The sequence below is a fragment of the Pelodiscus sinensis genome, chromosome Z, assembly GCF_052426305.1.
Source record: "Pelodiscus sinensis isolate ZL-2025 chromosome Z, ASM5242630v1, whole genome shotgun sequence".
Lineage (NCBI taxonomy): Eukaryota > Metazoa > Chordata > Testudines > Trionychidae > Pelodiscus > Pelodiscus sinensis.
Genome location: NC_143085.1, coordinates 8,999,518 through 9,020,391, shown reverse-complemented (window position 1 = coordinate 9,020,391; position 20,874 = coordinate 8,999,518). Strand labels below are relative to the sequence as shown.

The window sequence follows — 20,874 nt, the reverse complement described above, 5'->3', positions numbered from 1 at the left end:
CCATTTTGTATCCTCTGCAAACTTTCCCACTTCATTTTTCACCCCTTTCTGCAGAGCGTTTATGAGTATGTTGAATAGGATTGGTCTCGGTATGGACCCCTGTAGGACACCACTAGTTACCTTTCTCTATTTTGAAGACTGACCATTTATTTTGACCCTTTGTTTCCTGTCTTTTGACCACTTAACTTACGAGAGGACTTTCCTTCTTATCTATGACAGCTTAAGAAACCACCATATCTGAATTGGCATCCAGCGTTGATGGTAACAAGTCAAAGGTATTTTATTGCATCATGTAACTCATGTTAACAGCCCCCTAGCAGCACCACCTGTGAGTGCCAGATGACTTGCCTCTTTATGGAAGAGTAGTATTGATCAAAGAAGTCCTTAGCCAGGGAGAGCAGCTGCTCTTTTGTCCGGGTGTCTTCTGGCTTCCGGATATGCTGGGTGGGCGTCATTATGGAGCCCATGCAGATCTGCTCTGTACACGCACTGGCCTGCAAGGATGGAAGGGCCACATATGACCTTAGATTACTGGGTGCACCACTGCGTATGCTGGCGTGGCCAATGAGGTAGGCTGCACAAATGCTGATGAAATGGGTCTGCCATAAGTACTGGCATTCCCAGTGTGTTTGCTTTCGTGTGTGCATTTTTGGGGAGGTGGGGGTGTGAAGGCACTGAGCTCAGGCATGTAACTCAGGGAGGTCCCTCACCGTGCCTGGCCTACCACTGTGGTTCAGACAAGTGAGATTCATGAATCCAACCTCAATCTTTGTTCTAGTGCTATGTTTGCCTGCTCTCCCCCAAGTTGGTCTCCATGCCATTCACGGAGGGAACAAGCTCTTATCCCCAGCATCTGTGTCCTCCTTTTTGCCAGCAGTAGGCAAACACCTTCGTTCCAATGCCCACCTCCATGTCTTACGTCCCTTAAACCAGTGTTTCTCAACCAGTGGTACAAGTACCCTTAGGGATACTCGAGAGAAGTCTGGAGGGTACGTCAACACAACTGAAATTTGGAGAAAACTGAATTTTGGTTTTAAGTTTTAGAGCGCTTTATTATTTTTGTACTTTTTACACCCAAACATTTCATTGCCAACCCAACTACGGTTAAGTTGTTTAAACAATTATGTTGCAATGGTAGAAAAATGTTTGTGTGTCTGAAAACTGTAGGTACTGGGGGGTCCTTATAATTTTTTTTTTTGAAAAAGGGGTAATTTATTAGAAAAAAGGTTGAGAAACACTGCCTTAAACTTTACCTTCCCCAGCTCTAGGGATAAGCACCTCTGCAACATTTCCCTGCAGAATCTACAACACATCAGCCAAGAAGTCTACCTAACAAGCCATCTTGTTTACTGCTATTGCCAAGGACAGAGAACTCTGAGATAACCTGCCCTTATGCTGCACTAGCAGGTGACATTTCAAAAGAGCTCAATTGCCTCTCTTTGATTCATTCATCCAAGACGGAGCAGCTCACTGAAGACACCTTGGCAGCATACACGATGGGGCTCAGTGTATCCAAACAACTTTAATTCTCCCAGTTCAATCAGGCTCAGAGACACTGATCTGCACTCAGACCCACTCACCATGGCTGTCTGGAGATGTAAGGTATCGTGAAGCACTGAACCAGTCTCCCAGTTCTTGACCTTGGCAAACCGTGGGCACTTAGAAGGGCTTCCATTCACCAAGCTCTTAGTTGGGGACTGTCGACCAGATGATGGTGGCTGGAGGAGAGAAAAATGGTGTTGTGTTAGACTATTGCCCGCTGATCAGTTAGAGGAGAAGTGTAGGGGGCAACAGCTGGTGACTCTTGGATTATATCTTCCCTTATGGAGGCCTGCGCCTAAGAATTAGATGGCCTTGACATAGGCCCTAGTGAATATTTGCCCACAATCAATAAGTTACTCTGTCTCTAGCTGCAAAGTTAACCCTGTTCAGAAACAGCCTGACCTTGAAAGAGCAAAAAGTCATAGAAATTAAAGATGGAAATTACTGTTTAGATCATTTTGTCCATTCCTGTCATTGCAGGATTTTCTTCCTACATTACATTCTCTAGTGCACTGTCTCCCATAGTTGTAAGTGCACCAAAGCCATTGCCAGTGGCTTGACTACTCCAAGAAAGGGTGCATTAACGTCTGACAATTACTTGAAGGAAATTAACAGAAAGCAGTGCCCCCTTTTTGCTGTAGAAATGTGGGACTAATGAGAAGCATAAGGAGAAAGTGAAAGGACTTCTGAATTATGTGTAGGTGGACCACTCTCATCTCACCCCCAATCCCAGCACACTCTGACGTTATATGTAGGTGTATACCAAGCCAGGATCTTGGAGAGAAGAGCCTCATTGTTCAAGTACTGACATCTCAATGAATTCACATGGCCTACAGAGATCCTGTAGTGACACTGGGGAAAAAATAGTTTTAGTGTATTTCAGAGGATGTCGGTTTCAGGAGACAAACTCCAAAAAGATGCAATAAGCTCTGCACCAGATTGCTGCTGGAGAGGGTGAGATCCCATCTTGGAATAGAATGAAGTGTCATTCCTCAGCATTACTAAGACCTGGTTGGGTGTTTTATGGAGAAGTGATCTGGTCCCAAACTGGGGCATCCTATCCAAAGCCACTCTAGTTTTGGGGAAGTTTGGAGCCAGAACAAAGCTTGGTGTCTCAAGCCCATCTCTGTCAAATAGCTCTGAACTGCCTAAAGTTTGGAGAAACGTGGATCTGAGTCCAGACAAGGGACCTGTGGTTCAGAAACAACTAGTGGTCCTGGAACATCATAGAAACTAACAAAAATATATAGTATCATGAGCATTTGTGGGCAAAGAAAGAAAAGAGTTTTGCCCACAACAGTTCATGATACTATATGTTTTGGTTAGTCACTAAGGTACCACAGGACAGCTCACTGTTTTTAAAGTTACAGACTAACATGGCAACCCCTCTGAGACCTTGTGGTTCAGGTCCACCTCTGAGGCTACGTCTACGCTTCAGAATTGCATCAATCCAAGATTGGACAACACACAATCGCTGCAGTCATTAGATTGCTGTGGTGTTTTAGATGCTGCTAGTAATTATTAGAATTGGGAGCACTGGCTGTTGGGAGTCTGGAAGCACAGGAAACAGGAAGGAGGGGGGAGGAGACGGGCCAGGCCTGAGTGAGAGCTACAGAGGGGAGCAGCAGCAGCTTTGTAAAGAGGTTTCACCTTTGTTAAATAAAGGCCTGTGGAAGTGTGTTACTACCTTGCTTGTATGATACAACAACTGCTTGTGCGTGTCCCTGCTATGCTCCTTGTGTCTCCTGTGCAGGTCCTCATCAGAAGTGTTTGTATTGATTTAACTGTCAGCATGGGGCATGGAGAGGCCAATTTACTGGCCATGGAAGATCCAGCAGCTTTCAGACATAAGCAATGTAATGTTAATGTAAGCAACACAATGTTTGACACTGCGTCGAACTCACGACATCAGTCCAAGTGGAGGTACAATTATTAAGTCAGCATATTGGGTGAGTTATGCTGATGGGAATGACATTTCAGTGTACAATACTTACAGAGTTAGGTTGACATAGGATGCCTTGGCACCCTTTTGCTGTAGTGTAGACCAGGGCTAATTTATACCAAGATTTAAAAAAACAAACCAATAACAGCTCTGTGTTTGTCTATGTTCTTTTTACCATCAATGCAGATAATTGATGCTCCTCTAGGATCCTGTAGGAACATTGTAATCCTGGGCTCAAGACACCACTACACACCACGAAATGGCGGTGATGGCACAGGTTTGGCACTGTGACCTCATTGAAGGGCTGAATGGGTGGGGGAAAGGAGGGAATGACGTGCTGAAGGAAGCCCATGTTTCAACACAACTAGCTTTGCTGATGAGCACAGTCAGGCTATGTCTACACTCGTGGCTTCTTGCGCAAGTATGGCCGTTCTTGCGCAAGAATCCGCAGAGCGTTTACACTGCCCGCCCGCTCTTGCGCAAGTAAATGTACAGTACGGCATGGTAAGAGAGGGCTTCTTGCACAAGAGCTACGCTCTTTTTTAACAGGTGTAAGCCCTCTTGTGCAGGAGCTCTTGTGCAAGAGGGCAGTGTTGACGCTCGGCAGGGATTTCTTGTGCAAGAAAGCCCTATGACTAAAATGGCCGTTGGAGCTTTCTTACGCAAGAGAGTGTCCACACTGCCATGGGAGCTCTTGCGCAAAAGCACAGTGGCACATGGCAGTATGTACATTTTCTTGCGCAAGACTTCTTGCACAAGAACCCTTGCGCAAGATGTTCTTGCACAAGAAGCTGCGAGTGTAGACATAGCCTCAGGAAGGAAAATGATGGAACCCACAGGAAGAACATGTAGACTGAATATTTTAATCTGATGTTATTAGAAAACCTTTTCAAGTTTCTCATCAGTTCAGGCTCACATGTTTCTCCTAGATCTAATTTTTCCTCCCTTCCACATTAAGACGCAGACAAGGAAACTGCCTTTGTTTTTCAGAGGCAGTCACTTGCTGGACACATTTGACAGCCTGATAGCTGTGGAGATAACTGGTGAAGGACCCCAGCCATCAATGTAACACCGTAAGAAAAGGGCTTATGTCCTTAAACTCACCAGGGAAGACACAGAATCAGATATTCCAGCACATCCACTCTTAAAGCTGCAGCAGGAATTAGAACGAGAGCTCCCGTTGTCCACCAGCCCCCCAGCACACTTTGCATTTCATTGCATTATGCAGAATTCTGCTCTCAGTCACCTGGATGAAAATCCAAAGCCAACCTCACTGTTCTCAATGGAACAACTCCAGCTTCACGCTATCACAAATGAGGGAAGCATCTGCCCCGAATGTCCCACTAGGCCACTTTGCTCCAGGTGAACAGGAATCTGCTCTCAAGAGGAACATCAGCATTTAACAGAGAACAGTGCCGTAAATTTTGTGCCTGTGGCAAGAATATAAAATTGCGCCCCCTCCAGTGTATATATTCATAGTAGTTGTTTTATAGAAAAGGGAAAATACATAATAATACTAATAATTAATAATTAAATATTAATATTAATAATAATAATACAAGGTTTATTTATTCTAGTTACGAGAGCTGCATAAACAATCAATAATACACATACACATATAATTATAAAATATCAACATGTCAGGTACAATTAGGTATTTGTTTATAATTGTAATTTGCACACTTTTAATGAGGCAAACTCATCAATAATTGTGTTGAAATTAATATTATTTGCTACCTCTTGTCCTATTGATAAGTTGGACATATTCGATCATCTCTTCTGACCCATGGATGCTTGAAGATAGTTCTTAATTCGTTTTAGTTTCCTAAAACTTCTTTCGCAAGAAGCCACACTAACTGCCTTGTCCCCTTGGTTTGCGTAGCATTCAAAGCACTTGGCACAGATGGCTCAGCAGCATGGGCTCCAGTTTTTGGAGGGGAAACCATGACTCCAACAGGCTAAGGGCCTGGACCCCGACCCATAGAACCCAGAGATCGTAGCTCCCAACCTCCCAGCTCTAATCACATACCCCTAAGACCTAGAGCCACTCTCCTGGCAGACGTGAGACAAGACCCAGGAATCCTGGCTTCTAGCCTGACATCCTCCCTCACCCCCTGCACCTCTGCCCCGTGCAGGGCAATCTGAGCCCCTTCTCCCCTGGGCCCACACCTGGTAACTGCGGTAGGGCACCTTAAGGTGGTGCTCGGTGCAGCTGAGCCAGTGCCTGGCCTCCTGCACCTCTCGGAAGCAGCTGACATACTGGGCAGCTGCCAGGGCTGGTGACTGTTGGATCACGGAGTGGCAACATGCAGCATGACATGTAAACTGCAGGCCGGCCGATGCTAACGGGCGGGGGAAGGAATCGGCACTGTCCTAAAATAATTAGTTTTCAATATTATTTTTCTGCGCCCCCTCAGCTGTGCGCCTGAGGCAAGTGCCTCACTCGCCTCACCCTTGTTACGGCCCTGCCAGAGAACAGCAGAGCTAAAGCTGCCCACACATCTTGTTTAGGAATGCTCAGAAAGCACTTTGCAGCATCTGCAAGAGTGGCCATGCATGGCCAGGGTTCCTTTGGCAGGCTAGGTAGCAGCAACCCCATGACTATGCTGTACTAGTGAAAAAAGCTGCCGGGCAGTGGTGGTTTCACAAAAATCTTTGACAAGTGTTTTTTCCCCTAGAAAATGAGGATTTTGTCACTCATTTCAGTGACAACAGGATCAGGCACAGCCTCCAGTGCTTTCCTCCACGCACATGTGTAAGGGTAGGGAAGGATGCTCCAGAGTTTTTCACTACCCCTGCTCGTACGCTGCTGGGCTGTGTGTGTACGCCTCAGCTCCTGGAGCTATGTGATTAATGAGGCTCTGTGCAGTCATTGTTTTAAAGTATGTCTCTAGCCCTCCTGGTTGCAGAAAACCATTTGAAAAGTTGAACCCTAGAGGCTCAAAACTTTGGGGCAGATCAAAAGAGCCCCAATATTTATCATTTTTGAAATCTTGACATTTTTAAGCCCACCGCATGGCTTTAGAAGGCCTGATTTTTGAATGCCCGGGGATCAAACCTCCCAAAATTAACTTTCCACTCCCACCAGACATAACAAATTGCAGCAAAGATCTTATGCATTGCTGTGAAATTCATGCTTTGTGGATAGTAGCTCTTTAACCTAGAGCCATGGAGCTAAAGACCCCACATGCTCAGGAAGCATTATGAAGCCAGTTATAGAAATGTTCCTATCTTTAGAAAGGGCTAAATGAGAAACCTGCTGCCAAACACTTCATGAACTTTTAGTTATTTGAAATTTGTATCCAGATGTTCAAGCCTGAAATACTCTGTTGTGTTTGGTGTTTTCCCTTGGGTCATACTGTGAGGTTAGCAAAGTACTTGGAGGAGAGAAAGCGTGAGAGTGTGAATATGAGCATTTTAGATGCAGTGGGAAAGCATATGTGAAAAGTCCAGAGGTGAAAGTAAGTGGGTGCGCTTTGGTAAACAGCTCCGGCAAGAGCTGGCTGAGCTGTGGCAAAAGCTAGCAGGGGCTATTTAAAAGAGCTGGTAGGAACCTAGGTGGCATTAGGACAGTACCTGTAAGAAATGTTGTTACTTTCCCTGCTGGAAAAGACAGAGGCAGAGATTCATTATGCCATGCTGAACAGGGCAGGATGTGTCCTTTAATGGCTTTGGGAGATAGCACCCAAGAGAGGCTATATTGCTTGGATCGGCACTTGTGTGCAGTGCGACAATAACAAAACTGATGACCAGCAGAAGTATGCAAAGTGCATGTTTCCTCTCTACTCAGCCTCTCTAATGCATGCCTGAAACCGAACATTATCTAGGATTGTGTCAGGGAGGTTATATTAGAACCTTTTATGTTCTGATTAGGTAGCAGTGATATCAACAACTCAGGAGAGGGACAAATGGAGAGATAAATGTAGCCGTCAGGAGCACACATGCATTATGCAAGAGCCTTTTTACCACAGAGCATCTTACCATAAGTATGAAGGGTGCAGATGAGTGCTCTTTCTGCAGTTATTACACCTGTTTGTGAGAATGCAATCCAGCCCCGAGGAGTGGGTTTGCTTGGGTGTGTGGAAAAAACAGAGGAGATTATCGGGGTGAACAAAAGGGCTGTAGTGCAGGCATGTCAGAGAACGCCCGGCATGTCTGCAACCTTTCCCTTCTCCACTGTAGAGAGGATTAGGGACAGATTATAAAGGTTTTTTTTAGGGGCTACAGCTCAAGGTGCTGGGCTAAAGCCTTTGCATGCTCTGCCTTGGGCTAGCTCTGCTCAGGCTCTCTGCACCTCCAACCTCAGCACACGCCCCAGCAACTGCCTCCTGCACACTGAACCAAACTGCTCCAGAGCCTCGGAGGGTCCCCACAAAATCTACTAGTCCTGGGTCCCCAGAAGAGTTAATCTGGCCCTGCAGAAGCCCTCGTGCAAAAGGCATTTCAGGGTGGACTGAGAAGGGGTGGTTCTAGGGCACAGCCAGGCCTAAGGAGAGAGAGGGTCTGGCTGGACTGTTCTTATTCCCTGGCTACCCAGGGCACTGAGATTGTGACATGACTTCAGGTAGCTAGGAGCCGAGTCAGCAGCTGAAGTGCCCCCAGCAGCTCCAGAATCCTCCTGTTTCTGCACAGATCCTAGGCACCTGCCACCATTGGCGTCAGCAAATGCAGAATTGAGACTTGGTAGCATCTTCTAACCTCTTTGCACTAACCTGATGAGGGTGTCAATGACTGGGCATGATTGTAGTTCATCAGGCCCACTATTTTGTCTCTGCAATAGGCTGGCTAGAACTGAATGTTGCCTCCAAGTACAACCAGGTTAAAGATCAGTTCATTCTTCCAGAGACTCGTACGCTGAATACGTATTTATTTTACACTATTCTTGGGCTCTGCAGCCCTGGAAGCTCGAATCCAACTTTTGTTCTTCATCCAGCATTGACTCAAGAGAATTGCAACAAAGAACCCGGCCCTGTGAAGTCAGTGGGGCATCTTTGGTGGGCCTTGGACTGGGCTCTGATGCCTTTTGTCTAGGAATGATGCCGAGAAGGAATTGCATGTCTGCACAAATGTCAGATATTGGAGCCACACTCCACTCCACTTCGAGATTCAAATGCCTGTATGGGGCAATGAGCATTCACGGGCTTGACGAGCTAGTCAATCCAATCAAGCTTTAAAAAAAGAATGGTGCAAACATCCCAGCCTTTCTGTGGGGCAGACTGGGGTCCCCGTGTGGCCAGAGCAATAGAGCATGGTGCCAATTCACAGCACTTCCTGCTGAGCTTAGAGGAATTTCTCATGATAGCAAGGGCTATGCTCAGTGGCATTCGCAGCCCTGGTCCCCAAGACACCCTACAGTCCAAGCACTGCACCGTGTCTTGCCTGTGCCCCACACTGACCATCCAAATGAAAGCTGGGATCTTGGCAGGCCCCAAAGAAGCATCTGTTTCTGATTGGAAAGCAATATGGCTGCGAGGAAGATTTTGAGCACAGGCTGCGGGCAGGGTAAAAGTCAGGGAAGTGCATAACATGCAGGTGTGTGGTTGTGTCATGGAGTGGTCCTTTATGAGTCTGTCACCTTTTGGAAACAGACCATTCTCAGTTCAGGTTATATTCACCACCACCGTGCTTCCTTGTAGCGTTCTGGAAGCCTGTAGTATGGATATACAGGTCCCAGTCAGCTCGCCCTCTGATCTGGGAGGAGAAAGGGGTAATACAAGTAGCAGCCAGTTTTGCTCTCAATCCCTCTTTCCAGAGCTTCCTTCCTCTCCGTTTATCTTCTTCCATGGGTTGGGGTTGCTTCCCCCTCTAAACAGCCATTCAGCTGCAGCTCCACTAGTTAATTGATCCTCTTTTAGTTCCCAATTACCCCATATTGGTGAGGATTTGAGTGGCAGGGAGCCAAGTGTAAGGTGCACAGGACACATGCAGATGCGACCTCTCCTGGCCCGAACCCACAAAGAACAGCCTTGCTTGGCAAAGCGGAAGTTCTATGGCTGACTGCAGCAGAGGGGGAGAGGAGATATGGAAGCAGTAAGACCAAAACTGCAGTGGAGTTATACATCCTGTGGAGGAGGATGTATAATGATAGGGATGAGAAGGATAAAAGGGAAGCCTGCACATCTAGTGGGAAAAAAAATGAGTTTAATAGCAGCTTAAGACTGGGGATTTTAGCAACACTAACATGGAGAGAAATTAAGCTCTCAACACAGAAGGTTATAAAGTGCTTATAGTCACAGACCCATGCAAAGAGCTTAGCAAAGAAAACAGAAAGACTGTGCTTACAGGCACCAGCAAAAAGGACCAATGCATTAACCTAAACTTGGCTGAGAGCGGAGTCACAACATCTACCGATCCTATTAACTAAGCCAAAAGATTCAGGTTTCAATAGGGACGTAACCGGCAGCTAAGTGAGGTGTGTCATGCTTCTTGGACTCACTTCCTTGTGCCTAAATATGACAGCACATATGGCAAGATCAGCGACACGGTGATGAGAACCAGATCATCTGCAATATGGGGCTGCATTTGGGTGAAGATAAGACAGATTTCCACACTTTACTCTGAACTGTCTGGCTTTCCTCGGTCAAAACCAGCCCCTGAATCTGAGTTAAGAGCTGGGTTTCCTGTGTGCATGCCCCCATGGATTGTGTGCTGGGATGGTTTATTTTTTTTTAATGCTGTTGTTGAAACAAACATTTGAAGGCCCTTACAGTCTATTTTTAAAAATCTTTATTGAGGAACTCTGAGTGGATCTTGCCCTTAGAAAGATCATAGCAGATGTGACAGAATAAGAACCCAACCCATTATCATGCAGTGCTGGCAGGCACTCCCAGAAGCTGAAACTCCAGGAATAGGTTGAGATGTTTATAAAGGTTGCCTGGGGCCCCTCGTTTCCTGGAGGCACAAGGAAATACCACATTTCTAAATCATTGTCCACCATGATGCCTGCTTGCACCACAACACTTCACTACACTAAGGGCTCAGTGGAGAGTTAACCGAGTACCCCTGCCTCCTCGTCACTTTGATTGGGAGTGAAGGGCACTTGTCACTTGGTGAAAGATGTGCAGCACTTTCAGGGTTAGGTTCTCAGCGAGCGGGGAGTGCACCAGCCAATGGAGAACTGGTGTAGTATGAACAGAGCAGCACAGAAGGCTAATCTAGGAAGAATTCCCTAGTAAAGGCACTGGAGGGCTAGGAGTGATGTTCCTAACTTTGCCACGTACCCCTATGTGACTGTAGCAAGTCATTTCACCTCCCAGTGCCGATAATGAAGATCACAGCTAGTTTACATCTTTTCTAATCGGTACTACTGGAATGTAAACAATGGACTTAAAATATGAATAAGACCTGGGCTGGCAAGCATGGTCTGATGCCAGCCCAGAATACAGGAGCTCATAGAATCATAGGGCTGGAGATGATCAATATAGGTATGAAAGAAAAATACTTTATATGTACTGCATCAAAAAGTGCCTGCCTGCTAATAGTTCCTGGCCCAGAACAGGGTAGGAAGTCAGACTCACACTGTGCAGCCCTTAATTTTGGGAAGTTACTCAACTGAGTGGCAGCGACAGTGAATTTCCCAGACTTCTTCATTTGCATAGTGACCCGTTTTTCGCTTTGGAAAGTGTCCCTTTCTCGCCGCTTTAAAGGAAGTCCTACTCCCAAGGCTGTCTTTAGCTGCCTGGTCCGGCTCCCTTCCCGCGCTGGGCAGCCATTACAAGTGGATTACAGCCAATCTTATGCTTCTACACTCCTTCCCTTCCCCCCAAATCTCCACCCAGGAGAGCAGCCACCACCACTGGGACACAGGTACCTACCTGCTCTTTTTCCGAGTAGGGGTTGTTCAGGACGATGGGCGTGTCGCTCTTCCCTCCCAGGTCATTAAAAACTCTATCATTTTCCATCCCGGCTTGAACGGGTTTCTGGGACTTACTGTCCACTTCCCTGAAACTGAGAATGGGTGAATATTAGTCAGTTCACTTCCAGGATGCTTGTTCTTTGGATCTTTCAATGGCTCTGCCATAAAAAAAACCTCACATGGAATATGTGTGTGTTGTGTGCTCCCAGCATGCAATTGTTGCTAACCCCTGCCAATCGCTTAGATACAGGACTGTCCCTGGACAGCTTCCCACAGGAGAGAAAACTTGCAAGAGTTTTGTATGAGGAGGGATGACTCCTTCCCCACACTGCAATCAGCTTATGCTAACTCCACAGCAAACCATGAGTATCATTATAAAGTCCTCGCTAGGCCAAGGTAGTGAAGAGAGAATCATCCAGGTTACACCTTTGCAGAAGGTTGTGTTCCTAACCCTCCCCCCCCGAATTCAATATGCAGAGTGCTAGCCCCCCACAACACCAACCACCTTTGAGCCAATACAGAGCAGAGAACCTTTAGCCACACTTTAGTTATACCCATGTCCGCTACCCGATGCTGTCCAGCAGCATAAGAACAAAGAGCATAACTGAAGTGTTCCTTAAAATACAAATGCATCAAAGCAAATTAAGGGGCCCTAGTTTACTAACAGAATTGGAAGGAATGGGGACAGAATCTAGCATTGACGATGGTTATTTTACAACAGCTCTATTTGGGTTACGGGGGGGAGCGATGGCGGGGGAGGGGATCTTTGTTGCTTTTGATAAGTGGGATGCAACAAACTGACAAGATTCTCCAGGGAAGTGAATGTGATGCTTTGAGAGCTGGATTACACACACTTGTGTACATAAGAGACTTTACACAATGAATTCCACTAAAGTAGACTACTCACACATGTAAAATTACTCATGTTTCTAGGGTTGGCGGGTTAATGTGCTAAGAAAGAAGTACTATAAGAAAGAACATTGCAATTGTCACTTGTACTGGATCAAATTTAGCTGAAGAGCAACACTGAGCAATACTGTTTTTTGTTTAAAAAACAAAACAAAACAAAAAACCCACCACAATGCAGAATCGACCTGTGGAACTTACCGCCACAAGACATCATTTGACGTAATTATTTAGTAGGCTCCAATAAGATGCCTAAAGGCTACTGCAATATGAATACTAAAGCAAAGAAATAAGGAATTAGATATTTATAGGAGTTATAAAAATACAATCCAGTCAAACAAGCTAGGAGGAAAAAAATCATGAATTATATCAGCACTCATGTTTTAGGACAGGGGTGGTGAACCTTTTTTGAGTCGAGGCTGCTGACCCACAGGAAAATCAGTCAGGAGCTGCATACAAGTGAGAAGCAAAACAAACGAACAAACAAATAAATCCTCAAAACAAAAAACAAAACAAAACAAAAACAGAAACCCTCACTGACATGGCCCTAGACTGAGAAGCACAGCAGAGCCATAGGCCCAGACTAGTAGATTTTGTGGGGACAAGCCTCCAAGCAGAACTTTACTGTACCAGCTAAGGGAAGGGCAGTGGCAGGGCATGGAGCCTCTTCTTCCACCACGAGGCAGAGCCCCTGGATCAGATCCAACTCTGGCTTTCCTGACTCCCGCCTGCGAGGCTTGGGATTCCTCCCAGCACAGGTGCTACAGCCCCGTGGGAGGAAGGGAGCATGGAGCTAGAACGCCAGCGCCAGTCTCCAATGCTGGGAGAGCAGAGGCCAAAGCCTCCAGCCTTAGGTTCCCCGATCTGATTTAGGACATAAACCAACAGTTTATTGCCCAGGGTTGAGAAGACACTTCTTCCATAAGAATGCCATTATTTAGTTGCCTGTGTTACAGCTTTATAATTGACTAGACTAAATGGACTATTGTTCTAATCCACACTGTCAATTCTTTTCTTTCTACGTAGGTGGAATCTTTATTCCCAGACAACATCAAGCACTGAAAAACAACTCCTGTTGCAACTCTACCTCATGCAACTGCTCTATGTAACAGCCAAACCTTTGACTTAAGTGGGCTTTCGATCAGGCTCCTAATCAGGATCAGGGCACTCAAAACATCAATGTGAATAGGTGCCCTGATCACAAAGACACTTGTAGTGTAAAAAGTAGAGAAATGCCCATAGCAATTTAACTTTCATGAGGTCTTTCCCAGGCATGTGGCTTTCAGTATAAAGAAGATACAACAGCTTTCAGCTTATTTCTCCCCCTTCCCCCCCAACCAGTCCAGAACTTTCCAGTTCATTTATGGAATAAAGTATGAGCCCTCTGGCAGCCAAGATGTTACACCATTTCCCAGGGCCTTTTTCTAAACACTAGGTAGCCTTTAGGTGAAAGCTTCCACTTCATATTTCCAACAGGACTCAGACCCGATAGAGGTTGGATTTTTAATTGAAATTCCCATCTGTCATCTCTACAAAGAAGAAACTGTTCTTTTCCTAACCCTGCTTTTATGAGCATGTGAAAGGGCTTTGATTAAATAAAATACATAACCTTACCCAACCTTAATCTGTTCCATTCAAAGTCAGAGAGAGCTGTAAAATAATGTCTAGGTGCAACATGAAAAATAAGCATGCATCAAACTCGTTGTGAATGTTCTGCATTGTGTGGTCCCCACACCTGCCTGCCAGGCTGAGGCCCCACTTCTGAGCCTCAAATTACCCATTGTGCCACACCATACACCTCTCAGGGGCGGGGCAAAAGAACTAAACCCACAGTGACATCACAGGAACAGAATGCAACAGCTCTTCAGAGATGGGACAGTGCTTTGACTGTGCACGGTGCTGGGACAGTGTAACATATGGCTCCCTAATACTGTAATATCCCAACACTCTCTCAACCTCCCCCATGAGATAGAACAAGGCTATTATCCCCATTGTACAGATGGACAACTGAGGCACAAAAAGCTAAGTGATTCATTCCAGGAGTCAAGGGCTAAGTCAAGAATCAAGCCCAGCTCATCTGAGTCCCAGACTGGACCATCCTTCCTTTTATTCTCTGTTGGCATAATTGAGCCTTATTCTTTTTGATGCCTTTGAGGCTGCAGTTATTACTTACTTGTATGCCTGTTGCACCAAGACCACACGAAGGTTATTGCTGAGGGAAGGAGCAGGACAAAATCCAAAATGGAGAGCTCCCTGCTAACAAAATATTACCATGGAAATGAAGGGTTTTAAAAAGAACACTGTCCACGGAAATCAAGAAATCTAGGGCGCAAAACCAATTAGCGCAGAGGTCTGGGGGAAAGGGGGAGCACTGGGGAGTAAGCACATTCTGTATTCACCCCACAGGGGCTCCACCTATCCTTGCAGGGCTGGGCATCACTGCAACCCGGCACACAGGTTCGCAGCACAACTCAGGTTTGGCCAGGCTATCCTCCCATCAAATTCAGAGAGTGGATCCTTTCAAATAGGGGTCCTAGGACAAACTACTCCTTTTGTTCTCCTCCATCGCTCACTGGGCAGCCCTGATTAGCACCAATGAGGTACCAACCGAGACTGAGCCCCCATTGTACTAGGCCAGGGTGGGCAATAAGCAACCAGTGGGCCAGATGCAGTTCTTCAGAGTTAGCCCCTGGTAGGTTGCTGGCACTTTATTTACCTGCACATCCACAGGTTCGACCATTTACAGCTCCCATTGGCCGCAGATTGCTGCTCCTGGCCAATGGGAGCTGTAGGAAACAGCATCCCTTTCTGTGCCACTTCCCTCAGCACCCATTGGCCAGGAATAGCCATCTCCAGCCAATAGATGCTGCAAGCAGCTGTGCCATAGATGGGCAGGTAAATAAAGCACCAATGGCCTGGCCCACCAGGGGCTAACCCTGGTGAATTGCATGCGGCTTACAGCTCATCCCTGTACCAGGCACTGTATAGACATTTATGCGAGGTCTATGTTACATCCTTACTTCATTAGAACTAAGTCATTCAGGATGCAGGAGGGGAAACAGAGGTACAGGAAAGTCAAGGTACTTGCCTAAGAACACGCAGCAAGTCAGTGGCAGAGCTGAGGATACAGCCCAGGACCGAAAAGCTACCCCAACAAAGTCAAGGGAAGTTTTGCCATTGATTTCACTACACTTAGTTCTTTTGAGTCCCAGTTCCTTAACCTATTTCAGTCTGCTGAGTTTGCTTGGCAGTAGAGAGTCTCAAATTTACTTGGAATAGACAGGAGAGATAGCTGCTCTAGTTCCTGGCAGCCTACTTGGATGAACCAGTAAGAGCTCGGAAGTCTGTTTTTGCACTGATGTTGTGAGCAACGTCTAGAGCAGTAACCAGAAGGTGAGAATGCTGCTAGGAATGAGCGGAATTCAGCAAAACCCCTCTGTGCGTGCACTTGTCCCAGAGGGTGAAAAGCACATTTTGGGTATAGGCATCTGTGCCAGCACAAGCCAAGAAAGGAGCTATGGATGCAGGAGAAGGAGCAAGAAAATGTGTGGAGGCACTGTTCTGGGCTAGAGACAAGAAACAGGCTTATTTTCCCCTCTCACCTAGCCTTTTGGCATTGCCTTAAGCTTTCCTCTGGATCACCCATCACCACCAATGGAGATGGGTCAAAATGTAGTTTGTAAGTGACTCTCCTTCATTCTTGCTCTGGGTTTTCCCCATTGTCAGGTGGCAGTTCCTGCTGCAGGGAACATTTCAGGCTCAGAAGGAGCTGGCACACTCCACTGCACACAGCACAATGCACCCAAGCCTTTTTCCACCATTACCTAGGGGCTAACCAATGTCAGACGTTAGAGAATAACAATGTGCATTACCCAAAGGACTCCAAAGTGCTTTACTCACCAACAGAAAGAGGCAAACCCATGCTTCCCAGAGCAATGAAACCTTTGGTAAGGGTATACTGAATAGGTTCTGAACATGCACTTCACTACAGAGGGTGTTAAAGGAATACCAGACATGAAGCCAAACTGTAAAGCCTTTACAGAACACCCAAGCTCATCGGTCAGGGTGTGATTAGGCTCAGAAAGTGCATAATAGAATCTTCTTCCCAGCTGGCTTTCCAGACACAAAGAGTAGCCACAAGATACGATCAGTATGAATGTCTTATTATAGATTAAGCAAGCCAGCAAACAAGAAAGGACTAAAGTAAGGTCTCCAGAGAGAGAGAGAGACCCTTCTTTAAAGAGAAGGCTCCTTGCAGAAATAAAGAGGCAGAACCTACACTACAAAAGTCACATCACGGCTACACCGCATCAGTAAAGAAACTCTCCTTGAGAATCAGTCAAGCTCTTTATTCTTGTGGGGACAGCCAATAAATATATGCTTCATCCTGCTGGAACACGAATTTCTGGGTGCTGTGATCTTGCGGCCTCCTGTCAGCATCTCCACCTACCTTAAAATTTGGGTTGGTATTACTACATGAAGTTCTATTTACGTTCATGAGATGCTATGTTTCGTTTCATTACTGGTGCCTTATGACTTGCTGGCTGTACATTTTCCTGGCAGCAGCCCAGTCATCCGACTGCAAGCAAAACAAATGCAGGTTGCCTGAACAGTAGCAGCTGGCTGCCCACGTCTGCTCTTCTCTTTACAGGCAATGGTTCAACTTACCCAAGAAAGTTTCCGCTTTTGGTTATCCTCTTCGCTTCCCATAGGGTCCTAGGAGATCTGAATGCTCATGTGAAGTATTCCAATGTTGTTTCCAGGGAAACCAAGACCTTGCATATTCTCAAGTGTCCATGAATCACCAGGAGCTGTACCAGCCCCAGGGCTAAAGCTGGGTTTCACTTTAGTAAATAAAAGCTTTGCCATGGACCTCAGTAGGAGCAGCCATAGGTTCCCGAGATATAATTCAAGCCCCTAGTTAAGCCATATCACACTAAATTAGCGTGTGCTCCAGTTTTTCCCTCTCTCTGGCAAATCAAGGATGCTGCTACGATGTATTTTTATAGAGTTTTATGATTCAAAGAACTCTATAAACAGGGAAATGGGGAAATGGAGGCACCAAGAAGTCAAGTCATTTGTTCAAAGCCACTTGGTGAACCAATAGCAGAGTCTGGAATAGAATCCAGGTCGCCAAGCAGTTCACCCATATTACTACAGGACATGGCTTGCAGGCTTGCAGGAGGCTGCACGCAGTACCTTGAACACATCAGACAGCACATGAAAGTCATTGACACAGAACAGCATTTTACATCTGGATAGAGCCCAGCATGTAGTGCTCCCTTCTTAGATACAGCAGCCTATCTGGAATGCTGTCTGCTGGCAAAACATCTGTGCTGAAAGGGGACAACCTATACAATAAAATGTACCTGATTATATGAACCCACTGTGATGACGTCTTGGGGTTCCTCCGAGCCTGCAGCCTCGCAGCAGCAAGAACAGACTCCACCAGCCAGTAGAACAGAGAGGGTTTATTGCTTCTCTTGGATACAACACAGCATAGATGTGATGCGTCTACAGGAGTCTGGGCCAGGATGCCTCAGATCCCTCGAGATGGGGTCCGTGGGCCCTACTTTCCAGCCCCCTCCATAGACAGGTTCCTTCATGATTCCAGCCCCAGACTGCCCCTTCCCCCAATACTCACTTCCTAGTTCCCTCGCTGCCCTCAACCGGTCAGACCGGTTGGGGCTTAGGCAGCCCACCTACTGGGAAGTGCTCCGGACACCGGCCAGTCGGGGGCACCCATAGCCCAAGCATAGCGACCAGCAAGGTGCTGACACTATATCACACCCACACAGAAAATGTTGACTGTCCCTGCTGTAGTGGGTTCTCAACTACAAGCAGGTCAGTCATCTGAGAAATAGGACATCAAGGCCCAAAAACAAATGTAACCACCCAGAGACAAGAATTACAACATCCTTTAAGACTATTTCTAAGCAGTTCATTGAGTGAAACTGCAACAGAACCATATTCTGTCCGAATGCATGGTTCCATCAAAATCAAAACACATTTGACTAACATGGAGAATTTATACAGTATTGGAATTTTGTTTTACAGGAAAACCAGAAAAGACATTCTGACAACTTCAAAATACCCTGTTTCAGCACTTCCAGAAAGAAGTGTTTCAGGTTTTTTCTTTTACTTTTTTTTAAAGTTATGTTTATATCATGTTATTTAAAATTTTAAAAAGTTAAAATCTTAATATTTTAATTGCCTCAAAATTATTTTTTTCAGTATGTTCCTTCATGGAGAATTTTAAAAATGTTAGGTTTCATTTGGGTGCAGAATGACGCCAGATTTCTAAATCTTTTGTGAAACAACTTCCATCTTCTACATCACTTATCCCTCTTACTTATCACTTTTCTTTAGGCTATTACTGCCTAAAACTGTCATGCTTCCATCTAGCTAAGGAACGGGCCTTAGAGGGAAAATTTTAAAAAACAAAACAAAACCCAAGGGGTTAAAGCACATGAAAGGCTGGCAACATGAAAAGGAAATGGGATTTGACAATTCTCTTCCAGCTGAGGGTCAAAAATATCACAAGGTTAGCTGGCAATGAATGAATTGTGCGGTATAGCTACCTGGTAGCCTGCCAAGACCCTGTAAGATGAGGTTGCTTCTCATCAGACCTTGCTCCCCAATTTCAGGGAGCATTTATATTAACTCTATTTTCTCCAGCAGTGCACACTCAGCTGCAGTTATAGCTCACCCTGAGGACATACAGAGAATACATAGGGTGAGCATGTATCCAGAAAACAGCAGTGAATGGACGACATCTAATATCTGAGGCATCTTCCCTAGCATAGAGTCTATAGACCCAGGAAGCTTTGGGAATTGACCACCTCCGGCTAGCAGCAGTCTTAGTGATGTCTTGCATCCCTAACATATGACATTATGGTAGTGGGTCTGTCATGATTATGAGGGTTAGCCAGCAGCCTGGGGATTAAAGGGTTAACTACACCTAGCCAGGTGGAGTGACCAGTAGGAATGTAGGTGGGACTTTCAAACTGGGACAAAGGAATTTGGTTTTTTTTCCTTTCTCCCTTTTGTCTCTCTGGGTGAGTTCTCTGCAGCTACAGAGAGGGACAAGCATGTCTCTCTCTCTCTCCAGGACACCATTCTTCATTTTCTGTAAGTAGGGTAAAGTTTAGGTAGTTTCGTTAGGTTTTATTGTTTTAAGGGTTGGGTATGGGATCTGAGATCTGGCACTGCTTAAAAGATGTTTTGGCTTTTCTTTGTAACTAAGTTCTAGGCCCATGGAGTTTCTCCATGAGTATATTTTGTTACCTCCCTATCTAGTCATTATGTTTGCAACAGGAATATTGTTGTAATAATAAAAGTTCTTTCTTTTCTTTTTATCAACCTGGCAGTGGTTAATTGTGTGCCTTGATTTTTATCTTAGGGGTGAGATTTCCCAAATGATCTTCCCCCTGATTTCTTTATCAACATTTGGGTGGTGGTAGCGGAAGTTTTATTCCCAAGATCTAGGTTTTTAAGATTTTGGGGCAAGTTTTATACCAAAGCCTGGTAGATAAGGCTTTGGGGTACACTTGCTGGCCCCCACTTCTGCATTTATCATGCCAGAGTGGGGAAGGAGCCATCCCATGTCTGTCACTGCAGAATCCATAGTTATCCTGCTGGCCAGTCTCTCTGGATTTTTTGTCTCAGTGTCTTTCTTCCTATAAGCAACCCCTCTTCCCCCACTCAATGCACCAGCTCCATTTTTGACTGAGCAGACAGCATGAGAAATGAGATGCCCATCTTCAGCCCAATGCAATGGTGGGTTGGAATGGGGCTGGAGGGGCTGACCCTCATCTCTCTTGAGGGGGAAAGCACAGAGCCACTCTCTGGTGGTTTCCCCCACAGCGTTTCTGCTATTCACTGTCTGTCTAATACCACAAGCAGCATTGAACTCCCACCATGTGATCAGGGCTGGCCAGGCTGAGAGCATCTGAACAAGCCAGAGTTGCTTTGTTGCGGCACATGGCTAATTCCTTCCAAGCTAGAGCAAGAGGCCAGGAATGAAACGCCAAGTGAAATGTGGCCAGGGTCAGAGAAGGTGGGAAAATCTGGTGGAATTTAAAGATAGGGGTGAAATTCTGGCTCCCATTGAAATCACAGGGAGCTCTGCCTTTGATGTCAGTGAAGCCAGGATTTCACCCGCAATGCAGTGACTTGCAGCCCTGCAAGAATGGAAAGGCAGTGGCGTATGCTCCCTTGCAGCTTTATACTAGCCTCTGAGAGAAGCTTGCACCAAGGTTTCTCACCAGAGGCCGCTCTAAAACCTCCTCAAGGATGAGTGGGTTCTCTGAGGTGTAATTCATCAGTAACGTCTTCAGGGGACCCTCATTCTTGATGGTTCGTGGGATCGCTGCTTAAGACAGATTCTACTAACGTGGTCAGACAGGAGAAGCATCAGCCCACACTTTGCTGAGAGCTCCCGGTACGTCGTGGTAGGTGGAGGTCAGCATTTCACAGGATTAGAACCCTCGGGAATAAAGCATGAGACAGCCTTGCCTGCCTTTGGTCTCTCATCATAGGTCACAGAGGTGAAGTCGTTCATCTTTCCTCCTCTCTGATGCTGCAGGAAACTGACTTACTCAGAATTATTTTAAAAATGCATATTTTA

The 20,874-nt window shown here is 45.9% G+C and overlaps 1 protein-coding gene across 6 annotated transcripts in view; it reads right to left on the bottom strand.

Annotated features, from left to right (window-relative positions):
- Positions 1-20,874, bottom strand: part of NOS1 (nitric oxide synthase 1) — a 174,477-nt gene that overhangs the window by 52,216 nt on the left and 101,387 nt on the right. For 5 of the 6 annotated variants that reach the window (XM_075898163.2, XM_075898160.2, XM_075898158.2 and 2 more), the window contains exons 3-5: positions 11,299-11,431; positions 1,581-1,718; positions 349-494 (exon numbers count right to left, since the gene is read on the bottom strand). In XM_075898163.2, the coding sequence (XP_075754278.1) occupies positions 349-494; positions 1,581-1,718; positions 11,299-11,431 (417 nt within the window). Of the gene's footprint in view, positions 1-348; positions 495-1,580; positions 1,719-11,298; positions 11,432-13,859; positions 14,099-20,874 lie in introns of those variants that run through there. The other variant, XM_075898167.2, reaches the window with a different exon arrangement.